The following is a 20849-nucleotide window of genomic DNA, read 5'->3' as shown; positions in this document are numbered from 1 at the left end:
CCCCCCTCCCTGGAGGTTAGGGTTAGGCACCCCTGGGGGGAGGTTAGGGTTAGGCGGCGGGGAAGGGGGGGTTAGATTTAGGCACTTAGAGGGAGGAGTAGGGTTAGGCACTGGGGGGAGGTTAGGGTTAGGGGGTAAAATTAGGTTAGACAATACTTACCTTAGGACGATCGGGATTTCCTCCTCTGCCGGGATGCCGCTGTCGGGATTCCAACCGCCAGGCATGGGTCCGGCGGTAAATCTTACCGATTCCGTTCCACAGTCCTAACTCTCATAGATTAGACAGTGGATCGATCTGCTCTTAGTTTAGGTGGGAGAGCGTATTCTGCAATTTCGTGGGTGACTGAGACGCAGAGAGCTACAACTATAACCTAATAACCTCTGATATGGGGACCTGCAGGCAGACTGGGCGGGATGCAGCTACATCATTCCTAAATTATCTTCTTAATTCTTTTAGACTTGTTTAATTTTTTATGTTTTTACCCAAATTAGCTCAGCCAGGAGTCGGTATCCAGACAGGTAGTTGACATATGTTGACAGGTTCTGAATGTCAATAGTCAGAATGTTGACATGGACAAGTCATCAACCAATATGTCGACATACAAGTAGGTTGACATGATTAAAATATCGACATGTTGAGAATGTCGATATGTTTTTTGTTGATGGTTAAGTTTAGGGTTAGGCTAAAATAAGCAAAAACCACATGTCGACATGTTACAAGTGTCATAATTTTAACCATGTCGACCTAATTGTATGGCAACATATTGGATGTCGACCTAACGTCCACCTTTTGAAAGTGGACCAGTCATCAGGCCCAGCGACAGGGGGGGCCTAGGGGTACAACTGTACCGGGCCCCGGGGTCTAGGGGGCTCCGGAGTGTAACATGCCAGGCATGTACCGGGCCCCTGCTGATCACTGCAGCAGCAATGCTGGCAGCGGTACGAGGTCCGTCCAGTGGGGAGCAGCTGTATTGCACCAGCCAGTCATGACGTCACGCGTGCCGCACCACGGAAAGGCACCCAAGAAGAGGAGCCGCAGCAGGCAGACTTAGGGGTTTATTTACTACAGTGAGAGTTTATGGAAGTGGAGATGCTGCCCTTAGCAAACAGATTCTACTTAACATTTACCTAGCACCTTCTAGAAGATAATAGCTAGAATCTGATTGGTTGCTAGGGGCAACATCTCCACTTCTAAAAACTCTCACTTTAGTAAATACATACCCTATTGAATAAGGTAAGTGTGGGGCATGGAGGGGCACTGTGGGGGCATGGGGGGACACTGTAAGGGCATGGAGGCACACTGTGGGGGCATTGGGGGGCATGGAGGGGCACTGTGGGGGCATGGAGGGACTCTGTGGGGGCATGGACACTGGGGGCACGGAGGGACACTGGACCTCATTCAGAGGCGGTTAGTTGCAAGCGGTAACACTGAATCAGGGCGGACACTTGCATCCTGAACGGCCGCCTCCTTGTCGATCGTTAAGCTGTGGGTTACCACCCACAGTTTAACGACCGACCAGGTTGGTGGTCGTGATGGTGATCACCATCGCGTCCATCGGGGCTTACGACCAGACCCTAATGTTGGGTCTCGGCAACCACAAGCCCCAGGGAGCTTTCTGCTCTGATGGAGCAGGAAACTCCCCACCGACATCACTGCTGATGTCAGTGCGGCCGCCCACAAAACGATAGGCGTTCGAAAAGGAACATCAACATCGACAGCCGCCCCTTTGGTAACGAGCTCCGGAGCGACAGAGTTTCTCTGTCGCTCCGGGGCTTGCGCACGTGCAGTGCGGCCGCTGCTCGTGCGCTGGCCAAACCATCGAGTCGTTACGAGCACATCTGCGCTCGCGACCGACTCTGAATGAGGTCCAATGTGAGGGCATGAGGGGACACTGTGAGGGCTCAGAGGTTCCGCAGAGAAACCGCATATATGTAAAGCAGACTCTCAAGTGACTGACCAGTACCTGCTAGGGACCTGGGGATGGGGGTCACTATAAAAATGGGTGTACCGGGCCCCATGATTTCTGTTGCTGGCCCCGCCACTCATACCACACCCCAGGAGTCAACATAGTTATTTATAACTTATATTTGGGATGACAGAAAATTCTTGGGACCCTCTGTAATACTGTAGCGTTTGTATTTTTATGACAGAATTGTGACAGAGAATGGATACAATGTACATGTATAAAAATCACTTTTCTTATTTAAATAACGGAAATAAAGGGCCTGATTGTGAGTTGTACACAAAGCGGCTGTAAGTGGACACGGTACAGCCTCATGCATTATAGTCGCACTGCCCATTGTTTTTATGTCCGCAGCCCCAACCATCATCCTTTTTATCTACACTTACACCTACCCCATGCTGGGGGCAAAAGAGTCGTCCGACGCACACGCCTCACAATAGCGCAAAGGCCTGGCTACACGCCACAACGCTCCCACAATACGTTCACAAGGTAGCCGCCCAGCTTACACCCGGAATCGCCCATTTCATGGACAGTGAGCACCGCCCGCTCACGATGCCTCCACCAGGGTGATCATGCAGGGTGCTGCGCATGTGGTGCTTGCAGTAGCCTGCGCAATCTGCTGATTTCCTGCGACAAGCGTCCGCATCATCTGTCTCATAATCAGGCCCAAAGTCAGGTGATCTCACCCATAGCAACCAATCCGGTGCTGGCTATCATTACTCTGACTACACTAGCCAGTTATTACACAATATCTGACTGGTTGCTGTGGATTACGGTAGCTCACTCTTTATTGCACCGTGGAACGGATTAAGGCCCTGATTCTGGGCCGGACGCTCTGAAAGATGACCCACAGCTATTACGAGCGGCCAGGATGATGGTCGCGATGGTCAAGACCATCGCGACCATCGGGGCTTGCGACGAGACCCTTGTGGTAGGGTCTTGTGGCCGCAAGCACCAGAGAGCTTCTGGCTCTAATAGAGCCAGAAGCTCTCCCACTGACATCACTTGTGATGTCAGTGGGGCCGCCCACAAATGCCTCCGTTCGTGAAGCCACCCCCATGTCACGCCTCCAAAACAGTGCGAGCTGTAGATCAAATCGACAGCAGCCCCCTTTTGGTGCGAGACCCAGAGCGACGGAGCGCCCGACAGTAGCGAGCGGGCAGGTCTGAAACAGGCCCTAGTCCCTGTATCCTACCATGAAATCCGAATGGTGAACACAAATATAACATGTTTGATGTGTCATTAAAGGCAGGCCCCTAGGTACGGTGGTGCACTTGTTCAGTTGTACAGCTGATCTTATCTTCCTCTCCTGCATTATTGAGGTGTAATTCTGTCCAATATCTTTCTAGCTGCTGCAGCTGCTGACATGGCGTACCACCACATCCGACCGCCCATTGGATATTCCATCCCGAAGCCAATATCGTCGCTATTAATGAGGGGATGGAACGTATGTCCTGAAGTGAGTGACTTTTTATCTCCTTATCATCACAGACTATTGTCAGTAACACATTAGATCACATCAAGTAAGACCATCGCGACCATCGGGGCTTACAACGAGTCCCTAGGGTAGGGTCTCACTTGTCGTAAACCCCAAAGAGCTTCTGGCTCTGTCAGAGCCGGAAGCTCTCCACTGACATCACTAGTGATGTCAGTGGGGCCTCCCCCAAATGGCAGGCGTTCCCATGGGAACGCTTCCGTTTGGGCTGCCACCCCCCCGGCCCGCCTTCCAAACGGGGCGAGCTGTCAATCAACATCGACAGCTCGCCCCCTTTGGAAAGAGACCCGCTACGACCGGCGCTGTTGGTCGTAGCGGGTCTCACGCATGCGCACGAAGGAGCCGGCTCCCTCGTAGACCGTACGGCCGCCTCTGAATGAAGCCCCTGGTGTCTATCTAGACATTGTCTATCTCTTATACTATACCTGGTGCAACCGATATGTGCCTTCTGACTGGAAACTATTTAGAGACTTTGCCAGATTATAATTTCCTGGTCCTGTGGAATTGATCGTAATAATCTATTGATCGTTTAATAAAGGTCCAGACTTCCATGACGACTGTACATAGTTCTCATGATACCTCCAACCTTCAGAGTCGCCATGAAGTTTTCATAACCGTCCTTAGAGCATTCTTCCAACGGTCCACTGGAAATTGTGATTGTGGACGCATTAACGCTGACATTTCTTCTATAGCACCAACATATTACGCAGCGGCTTTACAGAAAGTGTTATTTAATCATCCACATCGGCAGGGGCAGAACTATGGGAGACAATGGAGGCACCTGCCGCCTGGCTCCAGCTCTGAAGGGGCACCTCCTCCATTGTCCACAACATATTCACCCCACTTAGGGCTGTAACCTACTATGTACCCGGAGTGTACCGTCATGGCCGCCCAATACATGACACCGCTTCCCGGCACCTGAGAAGCCACCATACACTAGCGGAGAGCTCCATGTCAGACCATCAGCTGCTGCCTTCATCTATCTATAGCCTGTCTGCATGCGAATTGCTACATTACAGTGTCTGCGGCTGTGACAGGGGGGGGCACCAAATTATAACTTACCTCTGGGCATCTGGGATGAATTTACGCCACTGCGTGATATCAGACCTTGTAACGTGGAGCTTACAGTCTAATGTCACCACCATCCATACACACAAACACTAAGAGCCGTATTCAATTTGAGCCGACCCGCGATACTTTTTTGCGTCCCGGACTTTTCGCCTACTTCGCCTGTTTTGTAGGCGGAAAGGTATCACGCGCGTGCCCGCTTTACCCCGTATTCAATTTGAAGGTACGCAAAAACGGGACTCGGGGAAACTTGAACAGGCGGAAAGTACTATCAGATTTGGGGAAATCAGCCTGACACCCCCCAAAAGATGCTCTGACATGGGGGTTAGCAATGGTACCCCCCGATTTGGCTTGCTGAAGGTATTTGGTGTTTTTAAACGGACTCAATAGCTGCTAAATAGCGTTTTTGTATACATGGTGCAGAATAGTATTCAGAAGGTTTTTGGGCAGAAAATAACTTATCCCAGCAAATATGGGGTACTTGAAAATGGGGGTCAGCATATTTAAAAGTTGATAAAGATAAATCGTGAAAAATCCACCTGCCGCAAGCACCTGCAATCAAAAAAACACTTGGGGCATACTTGGGGACCCCCCAGAGTCAAGTTCGCTACTTTTTAACTTTGTACCCCAACATTTTTTTTTTCAAAGTAATTTTTTGGGGTTTCCTTAAGCTTTTTTTTAGTTTTTTTTGACACAGTTTACCTTTGGGAGACTGTCTGACGGCTGCAGGGGGGTTCCCGCAACGTTGCACCCCAAGACCTCAATTCTGCACTCTTTTCCGCCTGCTATTCATAGGCAGAACTTTTTCGCCTATTACATTGCATTGACTTTCAGCCTAGGCGGAAAGTCTCTCAAATTGAATACGGGGTAAAAACAAAACAGGTGAAAATGACGTCATCGGCGGAAAAGTATCGCGGATCCGGACTTTTCGCCTCAAATTGAATACGGGCCTGAGGCCGGTTGGCTCCTGATGAAATTGACCAACGTTTTTTTTTTTATACTGTGAGTGGACCCCAGTGCAGATTAAGCAAACCCACACAAACTCCGCACAGACCTAATTGGGATGGGGACCGTGACCTACTGTAACACCGGTTCTTAATTTCTGACCATGAATTGGTGGAAGCTGAAATATTTAGTGATGATTTGGTTTGTAAATCTGCAGCCTCACAGTTATCAGCATCTGCTGATGGGCACCTTGTTGATAGTGATAGGAATGCTTAATTCCAATGGATACCTTGGCTGAGCTGAATATCTAAAGGTGCGTACACACTGGGCGATCAGGAAAGACAGTACGATTATGACATCGTAATCGTATTGTCGTTCTTGATCACCTGTAGTGTCTGCACTGAACGATCAGTCGCTCAGCACAGGCACAGTCCATCATTCCTGAACATGCCAATCTGTCGTTATCGGCAGATTGGGCTGCATGTTCAGGCGATGGACAATGTTGGAAACGAACAGCGGGAGGGCGCTTCGCTGGTTGTTTCCGACATAGAAGTGCACGATTACTGAGCGATTGCACGATTATGATGTCGTAATCGTGCAATCGCTCAGTAATATCGCCCAGTGTGTACGCACCTTTAGAGACAATTCATTTCAGTTTTTTTGGTGTAGACAGATTGTATTTATCTGTCATTCAGGCTCAGATGCAGATCACATCACATTTATATACAGAAATAGAGAAACTGGTGAAGAGTCAAATATGGTTTAACTTCAGTGGCCAATCCAAGCCAGTATACAATATATAGAGACAGAGCCGTAGCTAGACTTTTTGGTGCCTTGTGCCAGAAAGAGCATTGGCGCCCCCCTCATTTTTGAAAGGGACATGATGCACCCAAAAAAGTAGAATTGCCTCATGGGGATGGGCCAGGGAAGAGATAGGAGAGGCCAGGAGATGCTGGGGATAAATAGGGACATAATATAGTGCACCTGAGAGAGGGCCATGGCCTCATGGGGAAGGGCCAGGGAAGAGATAGGGGAGGCCAGGAGATGCTGGGGATAAATAGGGACATAATATAGTGCACCTGAGAGAGGACCATGGCCTCATGGGGAAGGGCGAGGGAAGAGATAGGGGAGGCCAGGAGATGCTGGGGATAAATAGGGACATAATATAGTGCACCTGAGAGAGAGCCATGGCCTCATGGGGAAGGGTCAGGGAAGAGATAGGAGAGGCCAGGAGATGCTGGGGATAAATAGGGACATAATATAGTGCACCTGAGAGAGGGCCATGGCCTCATGGGGAAGGGCCAGGGAAGAGATAGGGGAGGCCAGGAGATGCTGGGGATAAATAGGGACATAATATAGTGCACCTGAGAGAGGGCCATGGCCTCATGGGGAAGGGCCAGGGAAGAGATAGGGGAGGCCAGGAGATGCTGGGGATAAATAGGGACATAATATAGTGCACCTGAGAGAGGGCCATGGCCTCATGGGGAAGGGCCAGGGAAGAGATAGGGGAGGCCAGGAGATGCTGGGGATAAATAGGGACATAATATAGTGCACCTGAGAGAGGGCCATGGCCTCATGGGGAAGGGCCAGGGAAGAGATAGGGGAGGCCAGGAGATGCTGGGGATAAATAGGGACATAATATAGTGCACCTGAGAGAGGGCCATGGCCTCATGGGGAAGGGCCAGGGAAGAGATAGGAGAGGCCAGGAGATGCTGGGGATAAATAGGGACATAATATAGTACACCTGAGAGAGGGCCATGGCCTCACGGGGAAGGGCCAGGGAAGAGATAGGAGAGGCCAGGAGATGCTGGGGATAAATAGGGACATAATATAGTACACCTGAGAGAGGGCCATGGCCTCACGGGGAAGGGCCAGGGATGAGATAGGGGAGGCCAGGAGATGCTGGGGATAAATAGGGACATAATATAGTGCACCTGAGAGGGGACCATGGCCTCACGGGGAAGGGCCAGGGAAGAGATAGGGGAGGCCAGGAGATGCTGGGGATAAATAGGGACATAATATAGTGCACCTGAGAGAGGGCCATGGCCTCACGGGGAAGGGCCAGGGAAGAGATAGGGGAGGCCAGGAGATGCTGGGGATAAATAGGGACATAATATAGTGCACCTGAGAGAGGGCCATGGTCTCATGGGGAAGGGCCAGGGAAGAGATAGGGGAGGCCAGGAGATGCTGGGGATAAATAGGGACATAATATAGTGCATCTGAGAGAGAGCCATGGCCTCATGGGGAAGGGCCACATAGTGCACCTGAGAGAGAGCCATGGCCTCATGGGGAAGGGCCAGGGAAGAGATAGGGGAGGCCAGGAGATGCTGGGGATAAATAGGGACATAATATAGTGCACCTGAGAGAGGGCCATGGCCTCATGGGGAAGGGCCAGGGAAGAGATAGGGGAGGCCAGGAGATGCTGGGGATAAATAGGGACATAATATAGTGCACCTGAGAGAGGGCCATGGCCTCATGGGGAAGGGCCAGGGAAGAGATAGGGGAGGCCAGGAGATGCTGGGATTAAATAGGGACATAATATAGTGCACCTGAGAGAGGGCCATGGCCTCATGGGGAAGGGCCAGGGAAGAGATAGGAGAGGCCAGGAGATGCTGGGGATAAATAGGGACATAATATAGTACACCTGAGAGAGGGCCATGGCCTCACGGGGAAGGGCCAGGGATGAGATAGGGGAGGCCAGGAGATGCTGGGGATAAATAGGGACATAATATAGTGCACCTGAGAGAGGGCCATGGCCTCACGGGGAAGGGCCAGGGAAGAGATAGGGGAGGCCAGGAGATGCTGGGGATAAATAGAGACATAATATAGTGCACCTGAGAGAGGGCCATGGTCTCACGGGGAAGGGCCAGGGAAGAGATAGGGGAGGCCAGGAGATGCTGGGGATAAATAGGGACATAATATAGTGCACCTGAGAGAGAGCCATGGCCTCACGGGGAAGGGCCAGGGAAGAGATAGGGGAGGCCAGGAGATGCTGGGGATAAATAGGGACATAATATAGTGCACCTGAGAGAGAGCCATGGCCTCATGGGGAAGGGCCAGGGAAGAGATAGGGGAGGCCAGGAGATGCTGGGGATAAATAGGGACATAATATAGTGCACCTGAGAGAGGGCCATGGCCTCATGGGGAAGGGCCAGGGAAGAGATAGGGGAGGCCAGGAGATGCTGGGGATAAATAGGGACATACTATAGTGCACCTGAGAGAGGGCCATGGCCTCATGGGGAAGGGCCAGGGAAGAGATAGGGGAGGCCAGGAGATGCTGGGGATGAAATAAGAGGAAGTTATAAGTGAGAATGATAATAAACAGAAATATGACAGGCCCAAACAGCGCCCCCTGACCTGTGGTGCCCTGTGCGATGGCACCAGCCGCACTACCCTAGCTACGGCCCTGTATAGAGATGCCTGGCTAGGGTAACTTCAGGCCGATGTATTTAAAAAAAAAAAAAATCATTGTGCCATACTAGAGAGTTATATTGTCTATCTAAATCTGTATATGCCCTAAGCAATCTGTGCATGGGCATGCTGAGAGTAGTAGTTCCACATCTGCTACAGAGCCTCAGGTTGCCTCATTCTTATCCTATATAGTACTATAGAACACTGGGACATGCTGTGATTTATGTGCTACAATTAACCTATTTACATCACTTGATAACAAGACACATCCATGCAAATAATATCATATTTTATATATACTGAACATACAGATTGGTTTATTCAGTTTATGTGATAAGCAGAAAAAATGGCCTGCCACTAATAAGAGGTCAGATGTCTCCACCTAGTGGTCACACGTGGTATCTATTCATCAACTTCAGCTGAATTAGTTATTATGGCTACATGGAATATCATTATAAAACTACAATATCTATTCTGCTGGAAAGGCTTTGTCCTTGGCTCTTGCTAGCGATTCCACTGACAAGTGAATATTTCAGTCTGAATCCTGCTTACTAAAGGGATTATAAAGCTGAATAGTCATTTTATTTTTTTGCTTGTTGATTTCGGGGCTCCGCTGCTGGATTTCTCCGGGAGGATGAGGGAGATTTTTTTCCTCGGGCTCCCGTCCCCAGCTGCGCCGTCAGTTTTGTTACTGGAAGGATTTGTATTCAGCTGGGCCTGGAGCCTCGTACCTCGTTCGGTCAGATATCTTTGTATGTTGACTGTTTTGTTTAGACTTTCCACTACGATGATGACTTTGGAGCTGTCTGAGAGGCTGAGGTGTTTCCTCACGGCTTCCGCTGGCGGTTTGGAGTGGTTGTTGTTGGAATTGTTTTGCTCGTCGCGCTGCGGACACGCAGCCGATGTCTGAGCCTGTTCGGCAGTCGCTGCCAGCTCTGTGGTTGGATCTGAAGCCTCGTTTGTTTGCCCGCCAGTTGAAAGGGCCTCATTTGCCACTGTAGAGTGAGGGTCGTCTAACTGGCGTGACGCAGGGCCCGCTCGTTGAAACCCGGACTCGCTGACTTGCTGTTGAGAGGTGTTAATTGCATCTTGTTTATTCTCCTGGCTACCTTGCATAAGAAGCCCGTCATCTGCCTGCAAACGCTCATTAGTGCTAACTGGGATGTCAAAGGCGGCGCTGGATGGCGGCTCTTCTCTTCCAGGGATGCTTGGTAAATTAGCGGCAGGATACATTTTGACATGAGCTGGATCATTTATATCCTTCCTCTCATATCCTTCAAAATTATTATTTTCTATTTCGCAGCCTTCAGGAAACTCTGATTTCCTTTGCACGGGATCAGCGAGCGAGCCAGAACCGTCCGCTCCAGTCCCTCTGTCCGCAGGGTCATTGATGATGATGTTTTCAGTTGAATTATCGGGTCCGAGCGAATGACCCACTGCAGTAATATCATCTTTCTTACTGCTCTCTAAGTGGCCATTGACCTTATTACCCGGCAATGATGAGCCGGCAATATCTATGTCACACTCTGAGTAGCTTCCACATGACAGAGATTCTGCTCCTCCAGAAATTCCGGTGACATTTGACAACTTTGTACCAAGCACATTTCTACGGAGAGCGTCGGTGTTATCTCGGCTTCCACATTGTGCCTGCAATTCACTCTCTGTTAACTCCTCGCGCCGGCCCTGGAACGCCAGCTCTCCGGGCTCAGCACGTTGTCGGTTTTGACCTATTGCTACGTTGAGTTTCTCATCGACTTCAGAGTTCAAAAGCTCCTCTCTGCTGAGTACTTTGGAAGGCTGCTCTGCAGAAATGCTTGCTGTGCCAACTCTCTCATTAAGCGTCGTGTATGTGGCATTAGCTATTGGGTCATTTGCATGATCATCCGATGTTGCAGCCTGCCCTCCGGTCCGCCCTTTGGATTTTTCATCGAGAGTGTTTTTATTTTTGGTAACGGTGCGAACTGCCATACCTGCGGCCGCCCTTGTAGAGTCATCACCACGATTGGGTTCATGGTGCGCTGTAGTGCTTTGGTTTGTTGTCTTCGTCATGGCACCCGATGACGTTGAACGACCTTTTAATTTCTTTCTGGGCAACTTTGCGGGGAGCTGTTTTGAGCCGTGACCCCTCTTCGTGGGTTCAGCGCACAGGCCGGTGTTTTTTTGCGGGTGGACTCTTACCTTCCGAAATGGTTTTAGGTTAACTTTCACCCTCAAGTAATCTTGAGAGTTCCTGGTGTATTTTATGCTAGATATTTGGGGGTCGAAGTCAAAATCCGTCAATGGATCCAGGATGGTCTGCTCACGGCTTCTCTGTCTACCTTCGTGGGCATTCTTGTCGGTAGTTAGGAGATACTTGCTCCCCAGGTGCGGACGGAAGAACTCTTGTTCCTGGCGCGATTGAGATGTGTATAGCGCCACGTCTGGCTCATGCTGGGTATGTGGTATATAGAAACCCACGCTCCTTGGTATATACGCTTGTCTTACCCTCGCTGACGGCCCCACGCTCTCATTATTCAAAAAGGAATTTTCCTGTGTGACATGAGTCTGAATTTTCTGCTGCTCGAACTTTACGTTTTGTGTCTGTGGCTCAGTTATTAGTCTCCTGGTTCCCCCTAATTTATCACATTCCACGTATTTACAGATAAGGTTGTTATCTGTCGGGAAAGAAATATCTCTTCTCTTATCTAGAAGAACACCGGGGCCTCCTCTTTGCCATCGCTGTGTGCGCAGCGGGGGCGGTCTCGCGGCGTGTATCTTCATTTCCACTGAATCATTTGTTGTTAAATGGCTCATGACATCAGCACGATGCTTGTAGGACTCCGCCTTTGCGCTTCCTCTCTCTGCAATACTGTAGCCTGGATCCGGTTTGTGAGCGTTGTCAGATTTCATGGCGGCCAAGACGCTGGGAGGAGGGAACGCTTGTCTAATACTTGCTGCACCTATAGAAATCATACATTGAGATATAAGATGTGAAATTATTATACATATCAAACAATCAAACAATAAACTTCGCCAGGAAGCAGTGTACGAGGGTGGTTCAATAAGTGAGACCTCTCACGTGTGTAATGTTCTCTATTTAATTCTAACTTCCCACCAGGCCAGAGCAGGTAGACCACGGCTTCCCCTCACGGCTATTAGACTGCGCCTCATATCAGTCATAATGTCCCAACATCAGCTGTAAGATGGCGGGAACATGGTCACACATTGAGGTGCGTAGTGTGATCAGATATCTACGTATAAAGGGCCCATCAACAGCTGAGATTCATCTCTAACTTGTCACCGTGTACGATGAGAACGTCCTGTCACAGAAACAGGTTTGGGTTTGGTGCACTGCCTGTGATAATGGCAGGACAGACGTTCAACATGAGGGGAACAAGCGGTCTACCTGCTCTGGCATGTCGGGAAATTAGCATAATATAGAGAACATTACACGGAATCGGTAGGACATACCGCCGTACATAAGCCCGGTGGATGTAACACCGACGCCCGAAGGCAGAAAACTGAAGATCCCGACAGGGTAAGTATTTTAACTATCCCTAACCCTCTCCCACCCCTAACCCTAACCCTGCTTTAGGGTTGCCTAACCCTAACTCCCCCCTATAGTGCCTAACCCTAACCTCCCCCCTAGTGCTTAACCCTAGCCTCCCTCCAGGGGTGCCTAAACCTAACCCCCCCTCCCCGCACCCTAAACCTAACCCTCCCGGTGGGTGCCTATCCCCCTCTTCCCCTAGCCTAACCCTACCAGGGAGGTGCCTAATCCTAAGTCCCCCCAGGAGCCCCTAAACCTAACCCGCCCCGCAGCGGCTGCCCGCTTCATTCGGTATGCCAAGCATCGAGATTTCAGCGGGTGGATAATGATAGGCGTCAGGATTTCGATGCCTATCGTTAGTCCCATGCCGGGATTCACACTTGGGAAGCTGGCAGTCAGCATTTCGACCGCAGGCTTCCTGACGGCATTCCCATTACACACGTGGGAGGTCTTGTTAACTCACTTACTGAACCACCCTCGGATATACAGATGGAGGGGTACATTACGTAAGATGCCGTCCATCTTGATCTATGACAGACCATATTGGTAAAAGTAGAAAATGTTCAATTTGCACCCAGGAATCCCCAGGAGTGTCTTTTACTTGTACAGTACTGTATGTGCAATATTGTGTTTTATTTTCAACTTCTGCAGCTACTTCCAACACTGAATGCCCAGTTTTCCCAGTACTAAGACACTCCCAGATCCAACGTCCCAACCAATGACCCCTTTGTATTAGCCGTTAGAACCATCGTAACGGCGTGAAAACTCCAGTAATGACACATCAACTCACTCCCATTCCCATCACACCCCGATCTCACCACAAACTTATGGGACTACGAACAGAAATCCGCAAGTTCAGGTATACTGTAAGCAGTGGTCACTAGAGTGGGTGTCACCCAGCGCACGTAGTCACCTTGTCTCCCCCAGTCCTGGACTTCTTGTCAGGGAAATGGCGTGGCTTCATGTACTCAAAGCCACAGCCCATTGTATGCCATTTTGGGGGCGTGACTGAGTGCCACGCCCCCAGTTTTGGTTTGCCCAGCGCTCCGGGCACTGTTGGCCAACCCCCAGCCTCTACCTGATGTCACTGCTGCTCGGTGATACAGCATCCCCCTTACTGCATGCATTTCCTTATGGCTAATTGCCTGACACCCTGACATTCACAGATGGAAGGCATTTACACCACCACCACCACCACTATAGTGAGAGGCAAGGCCGGTGCCACCATTAGACAGCTCCCTAGGGGCGCCGACTACTGGAGGGCATCGTACACCGCTGATAAATGTGCTTACTCGCTTGTGCCATGGGCTGCCTGTGTCTGTGGTGGGGAGATTGCGGGTTATTGTAACAAGATGATCCTAATGTCTCCTGGGTCAGATTAATGTGAGAGGGGAGCAGTGACCTCAGGGGATGCCATGCAGTATGATTAGATACATCCATCACAGCCAGAACCCTTAGATTATTAAGTCTCTGTAGTAGACGCCGGCTCTGTACTTACTGAAGCACCGAGACCTGCTGCGTCCCAGCTGCATCCTGCACGTCAGTGAGCACAGATGGTGCAATCACCATATAGATCAATGATCTCCATAATGACGGCTGTATTTCCACCCGTGGTGCAGCCCTGGTCAGGAGGACTCATGTTACTCAGTGTATGAGCCCATAATCTGTCTCCGCAATGAACGGCTCAGTGCAATATCATGTTTTTTTAACTCTTTTATACACCTCCATGGTAATAAGAACATTGCATTTAATAACGTCCAGGAAACTGTATGATGCAGTTGATCAATACTGTAAAATAGGGACGATTCCAAAGACAAATATTTCCAGGGATACATTTTAAAAACCTGTGACTGCCCTGGAAAATCAAAGATCAGTCTCTCTCTCTCTCTCTCTCTCTCTCTCTCTCTCTCTCCCTCTCTCCACCCATTTCTTACCAAACGGACTCCGATAATTAACATACTAACTCGCCGAGAGTGCCGGAGCAATTCATCATTGCTTAAATCCGAAAATCAGCTGTCTCCGTGAGCGGCTTCATTGCTCCTTTCGGAGCAGTGAGACAAGTGCGCCTGCGTGACCTACAGGTCAAGCATGCGCACAAGAGCCCTGACATCCGGCAGAAGGAGCCGGACAGGTGCGGAGGGATCCGGGTTATGAACCCCGAGCGGGAACAATCGCCATCTGAAGATGGCGAATACTCCCGCAGGCAAAGCTCCGAAAATTAATTATATTTTCAGAGCTTGATGAATTCTGTCACCATACTAGTGTATGGGGACAGCGGTCATTCCGGTAAGCAGGAGATATCTGTGATACTAGTTTATGGGGACAGCGGCCTTTCCGGAAGAGGAAGGTAAGTAGGAGATATCTGTGGTACTAGTGTATGGGGACAGTGGGTCATTCCGGGAGAGGAAGGTAAGCACTAGATATCTGTGATACTAGTGTATGGGGACAGCGGGCCATTCCGGGAGAGGAAGGTAAGCAGGAGATATCTGTGATACTAGTTATGGGGACAGCGGGCCATTCCGGGAGAGGAAGGTAAGCACTAGATATCTGTGATACTAGTGTATGGGGACAGCGGGCCATTCCGGGAGAGGAAGGTAAGCAGGAGATATCTGTGATACTAGTGTATAGGGACAGCGGGCCATTCCGGGAGAGGAAGGTAAGCAGGAGATATCTGTGATACTAGTGTATGGGGACAGCGGGCCATTCCGGGAGAGGAAGGTAAGCAGGAGATACTAGTGTATGGGGACAGCGGGGCATTCTGAGAGAGGAAGGTAAGCAGGAGATATCTGTGATACTAGTGTATGGGGACAGCGGGCCATTCCAGGAGAGGAAGGTAAGCAGGAGATACTAGTGTATGGGGACAGCGGGGCATTTTGGGAGAGGAAGGTAAGCAGGAGATATCAGTGATACTAGTGTATGGGGACAGGGGCCATTCTGGGAGAGGAAGGTAAGCAGCAGATATCTGTGATATTAGTGTATGGGGACAGCGGGCCATTCCGGGAGAGGAAGGTCAGCAGGAGATACTAGTGTATGGGGACAGCGGGCCATTCCGGGAGAGGAAGGTAAGCAGGAGATATCTGTGATACTAATGTATGGGAACAGCGTGCCATTTAGGGAGAGGAAGGTAAGCAGGACATATCTGTGATACTAGTGTATGGGGACAGCGGGCCATTCCGGGAGAGAAAGGTAAGCAGGAGATATCTGTGATACTAGTGTTCGGGGACAGCGGGCCATTCCGGTAAGCAGGAGATATCTGTGATATCTCCTGCTATACCTTCTTGATGAATGGCCCACACACTTAATTTCTCCAATTGCAGGTGAAAAATGTTCATTTTCACCTGCTTTTGTAGAAATTAAGTGATGATGAATAGGCCCCGCATGTGACTTGCACATCTCTGTGTGCCTTTTCCCTTTCTAATGTACTGGTTGTGGATATTGCTGTGATGTGGTTACTGGTGTTATGTGAGGAGTAAGTATGGTAAATAACAGAAGTGTTTGGAGACTGTAGATGTGTGTTATGCGGGAACTCTACGGAAGTGACATCACTGACACTGGTGTCATTACATGTCAACATGATGACATAATTTTTATCACTCTTCTGCTTTATATATATATATATCTCAGAACCTTGATCTTACCTTGCTTAAACCTTGACAAATCCTGTAAAACAGCTGTGTTTGCACCAGTCGATGGAGCAGCACGCACAAAGCATTTTGTATGATCAGGAATCCCACCAGCGTCAGACATGACTGGGGGGCAGGGCCGGTACCACTGGACCAATCGGCAGTGGTAACAGACGTAGTATCTCCCTGGCACGTTCTCTTTACTGCTGGCTGGGAAAGATTTCCCTGATCCCTCCGGATTATATCCCCGGTGTCCTGAGCCAGTGCTCTTCTTCATGAAGGGATTACGAATCCTGGCAGGGTCCACAAAAGACATGACATCGCCATTATTCGCTTGGGTTACGTGAAGTTTAGGGACGTGGCTTCTTATTCCGGGGAAATCTTGAGCTTCTCCACAAGAACAACTTGTTAGATCCCGCTCAATAGAATCGTGGGGCCGCAGGTTACATTTCACGACGATGATGATGATGATCAGGAATAATGCCGCGATTACTCCTGTAATTAAATAAATAAACATTTCTATTGGCACCTGCAACACTTACACCTCAAAGTAGCCATTTTAGGGATGTTTATGGAAACAGGTATAACGAGGAAAATGCATTGTTGTCCGTGGGATCTAGTTCGGTGACCGCCACACGGAATGCTGGCGGTCATAATCCCGGTGCCGGAATCCCGACCCGCGGCAAGAACGCCTGAATCTCGACATCAGTTGATGATGTCACACAAAAAGAAAACATTTCCCAGGACACTTACGCGATTTTCACAATCATTAATGACATTTTCGTGTAATATAGGATGTCATGTAGAATTAGGAGCAGATGTGGCCTTACTGCGGCTACGGCTGCCGTCATTGCGCCAGTTCCAGTGCGATTCGGCTGTGCTAAGTGTCTTTCGCAATCATATTGTGCTTTCTATTCGCATAACTAAAAGAAATGGGAGCAGCAGAGCTGCGTTGCCAGCGTACACTGATTAGTGGCGTGTGCGACATTCGTGCATCTGTGCGCCACTGAGTCTGAACCTGTGAAAAGGGCTCTGATTCCGGCAGCTGCAGCTTTTCCTCATGCCGAGTTTCAATGCGCTTCATCTGCGACCTTGTTGATGCGTAAAACCAGTTCCTGCGCAGCTAAATCCGCAGCCCAGCGTCTGTAGTACACTGCAAGCGGCTTTGTGCTGCATCTGTGATGCGACTTAGGTGTATATTTACTAAAGTGCGTTTTTTCTAGAAGTGTAGATGTTGCCCATAGCAACCAATCAGATTCTACTTAGCATTTATCTAGCACCTTCCAGAAGATAATAGCTAGAATCTGATTGGTTGCTATGGGCAACATCTCCATTTCTAATAACCTGCACCTTATTAAATAATATATCCCTAAGACTCAACATTTTAAGGAAAAATATGGTACACTGCTCCTTTTGGAGCGGCTCAGTCACGCCGGGCGTTTTGCGCCATGTGGGGTAAAGACGCTGAGTTAAGGAGGACATATCTGTATTTTATGATACAACAGTGCAAATTTAGCATTTTTTTGCATGCAATATACTGTACAAAGCTCTATATTAACACTGTGATTTATAGCTATATATTAACACTGTAATTTATAGCTATATATTAATATTGATTTATAGTTGCGCTAAACACCTCCCCTATCTCTGACTCTAGGCCTGCTTAAATAGCGATTGCAAATGCAATTACGCACGCAATCAGATGATTGTTGCGTTTTGTGCATGCAGCACAGTGCGCGAATACTCTACTGCAATCAGGACCGCAATCACAGTTGCTACACAGACCCATCGCAGAGTGACTGACAGGAAGTACCGTTTGGGGGTGGTTAGCAAAATGCAGGAGTGCCAGTGATGTTTGAACGCCGTTACAGGGGCGTGCATTAATTAGCCACTGCGATGCCATACGCAGCTTGGACTTTCACTACGTGCGATGAGGTTAGCAATTCCTGAGTAAGGTCAGACCTTGTGCAAGTGTGCGTGAGGCTGCGATGGTACTCCATGTTACCAATGGTTTCACAGTCTTGCTAAGTATTACGGATGTGTGTAAGGTAAAGGGGGCGTCCTTATGTTAGGCTGCGTATGGCATTGCGATTGCAATCATTAGCATATATTTGCAATGAGACGGCGTGCGTGATCGCAATAGCGATCCTTACTGAATCAGGCTCTCTGTCCGCACATTTACAACCCCACCTGCAGCACAACATGGATATGCCAAGATGCAAAATTGCAACCACTCGATGGAGTTACTCCTAACTCTAAGGGCGGGATGCATGACGTATTGCTTTTGGGATGATATACATCCCGCCACCCTTCGCTTACATGCTGGTGTTAATTACGCCAGTATTCATGTAGAACACTGCATGGACTGTACTCTCAGTAAGAGCGGTCCTTTGCGAATGAAGGACTTCCGGGCCTATGACCCAGAAGTCTCTCTGGCGTCCCTCTGTGCACACGCAAAAGTATGCGCGCCGCAGGGAATGCTGGGAGGGATCCCTCTCACAGCACTCTGTAGAGAAAAGCCAATAGGCCTCTGAAAATGGCGTTACCCACCACATTCAAGCCCCTAGATTGCATTGCATTCCGGGGCTTGGCGCATATGAGAAATCCGGTCAAACCCGTAAATATTCAGGATTTGACCGCATTTCTCACGTTGCTGGATCCCGCCCTGAATGAGTCACATGACATTTCTGTGTTACCTGCGAGGACTAAGATTGATATAAAAATAGCTTCCCTGAAATATCCTCGGTCCTCTTCCCTCGATGCGGCGGTGATATTGTATGATCGAGACGCACAGTTCCGCTCTGTCAGCTGCAGCAGAGATTTGACCACTGGGTTGTTGGAATAACTGCAGCGTAGACCATTTGCGTTTCTCAGGATCCGTGCTGCAGAAAGTGTATAGTTCCTTAAATAATCCGCTAACTTGTGAAGTTCGCAAGTGCAGTTCCAGTGGTTCTGGCTCAAATTGAGGAGTGAAAGATGAGACAGGGAAGAGAATACACCTGGAAGTTTGGTCAGTCTGTTCTTAGAGAGATCCAGCTCCCTCAGATGCTTCAGGCCGAGAAAGGCCTCCTCATGGATGAAACTTATATAATTGCTGGATACGTCCAAATGTTCAAGACTGCGAAATGCGTTGGGTCCTATACTGTGGTGGGTGAGGTTAGTGATCCGATTCCGATTTATCCCCAGCTTGATCAGGTGCTTTGTGCTTTGAAACCATGTCCCATCGATGTTGGCAAAGTAATTATTGTTTAGCTGCAAAGTTTTCAGATTGCTGAGTGAGAGGAAGGTTTCGCTGCTGACTGACGCAGCAGATAGGTGGTTGCTGTCCAGCTCCAGAGACCTCAGTTGGGTGAGGTTTAGAAAAGCTCCATCTTGGATCTCCTGGATTTTGTTACCACTTAATCTAAGCAGAGTTAGGTTTGACAGGTATGAGAAGTTGTTGACGCCAATGGATGTGATATTACCATCTGTGATCATTAAAATTTCAGTATTGGTTGGAAAAGCTGTAGAAAAAAAATGGTGGAAATGAGAAGACTATAATTATACACAGTGAAGGTTTAAATGTTCTTTCACTTTCATCCAGTACCTATAACTCACATTTAGGACCTGATTCAGAGCCGCTCGCAAGATGCGATCGCTCGCTTGCAAAAAGGGGCCGGTTATGCAAATCAAGCACTCACTCTTTGCGCTGTAAGGCCGCCCTCTATGTCTTAGTGAGCGACGGCAGTTAGCGTACGCTAGACTATAAAACCTCCCACCTGTCACTCGCTGCACACGTCATCTCCGGGAAGTGTCTGATTAATCGTGAACATCGAGGGCCATCGGAGCTGCTTGCAGCGCTTTGTGGTTGACCTAACCTACCCCAAGCACTGTAAGCAGTTCAGGCTAAAAAAAAAACCAAGTCACGTGTGCACTGACGTTACTTTGCTAATTATGCACACCCATTAAACGCCGTTCTGACGGTCAGACACGCCTGTGTTCGCACAACCACTCCCCCGTTCACAAGCACCTTCCCCTGTTACCACCCACAAATTGCGCAATCTGTCACTCAAAGTAGCGTCCTGTCTGTGTACTATGAGCGCAGATGGGCGACAATAGCTCCCAGCGAGCGCAGCTTAGCGAGCGGCTCTGAATCAGGTCCTTATTTCCTTCAGGAGTATAGGGACAATATATGAGGATGGGACGTAGCCATGTGACATTGGGCATGTCCAAGGGCGCCAAGAGGGTGTGGGGGGTGGGAACTAATTACCTGGGCCCAGGTTTGTTGGAGGGGCCCGGTAATTAGCTGGCCCCCCCACCCCATACTTGTCAGCAACCCAGCACATACTGCTGTGTGCTGGGCTGCAGTGGGAGACTGCTTGCTGCTGCTTTGCCTCTTTGCCTGGGGGGGGGGGCGATGCAGCTGGCACACATGACTTTGAAGGGGCATCTCTCATCTTCCCATCTGTGCTGGAATCGTGTCCAAACTCCTGATCCATGGGACAGTTGGGGGCATATTTACAAAAGGTTGATTTTAACCATTTGTGATCGATTTTAAAAATTGATGACAATTGATCAAAATCAATCAACGTCGATGTTTCTGGGGCTAAATCACACAATTACTAATACTTAACAAACCAAATCAAAAATTGTCTGATAGTAAATGTGTAATGTAGCCCTAGAAACACAACATCAATATCGTTTGATTTTATATCGATTAAAATCGACCTTCAGTAAAGCATGAATATCTCACCCTTGCATGTATGGTCAACTGCACAGTACAACTTCTCTCTCTAGTGAGAGAAGACAAAAATGCAGGTCACAAAATTGGGACC

The 20849-nt window shown here is 49.1% G+C and overlaps 2 protein-coding genes across 5 annotated transcripts in view; one reads left to right on the top strand and one right to left on the bottom strand.

Moving 5' to 3' along the window:
• Positions 1-20849, top strand: part of TNNI3K (TNNI3 interacting kinase) — an 840867-nt gene that overhangs the window by 706988 nt on the left and 113030 nt on the right. For all 4 annotated transcript variants that reach the window (XM_088470772.1, XM_088470769.1, XM_088470770.1 and 1 more), the window contains exon 21: positions 3314-3423. In XM_088470772.1, coding sequence (XP_088326898.1) covers positions 3314-3423 — 110 coding nt within the window. The remainder of the gene's footprint in view (positions 1-3313; positions 3424-20849) is intronic.
• Positions 9262-19512, bottom strand: LRRC53 (leucine rich repeat containing 53). Its single transcript, XM_088470785.1, has 4 exons — positions 18732-19512; positions 16051-16530; positions 10854-11822; positions 9262-10796 (listed from the first exon to the last, which is right to left on the bottom strand). Exons 1-4 carry the CDS (start codon positions 19510-19512, stop codon positions 9460-9462), a joined length of 3567 nt encoding a protein of 1188 aa, XP_088326911.1. The 3' UTR covers positions 9262-9459.

This window comes from Taudactylus pleione, unplaced genomic scaffold, assembly GCF_031769625.1.
Source record: "Taudactylus pleione unplaced genomic scaffold, aTauple2 ptg000103l, whole genome shotgun sequence".
Taxonomy (NCBI): Eukaryota; Metazoa; Chordata; class Amphibia; order Anura; family Myobatrachidae; genus Taudactylus; species Taudactylus pleione.
The sequence above is the reverse complement of the archived record's forward strand: the minus strand, read 5'-3'. Positions and strand labels throughout refer to the sequence as shown.

Bases quoted from the DNA above. Each gene is read 5' to 3' on its own strand.
- LRRC53 (XM_088470785.1), bottom strand. From the start codon at position 19,512: ATGATCACAGATGGTAATATCACATCCATTGGCGTCAACAACTTCTCA. The intron at 11,823-16,050 runs GTAAGATCAAGG...TGATTTCTATAG, and splicing joins TTTGTCAAGGTTTAAGCAAG to GTGCAGCAAGTATTAGACAA. The intron at 10,797-10,853 runs GTATGGCAGTTC...AAAAATCCAAAG, and splicing joins CTCTACAAGGGCGGCCGCAG to GGCGGACCGGAGGGCAGGCT.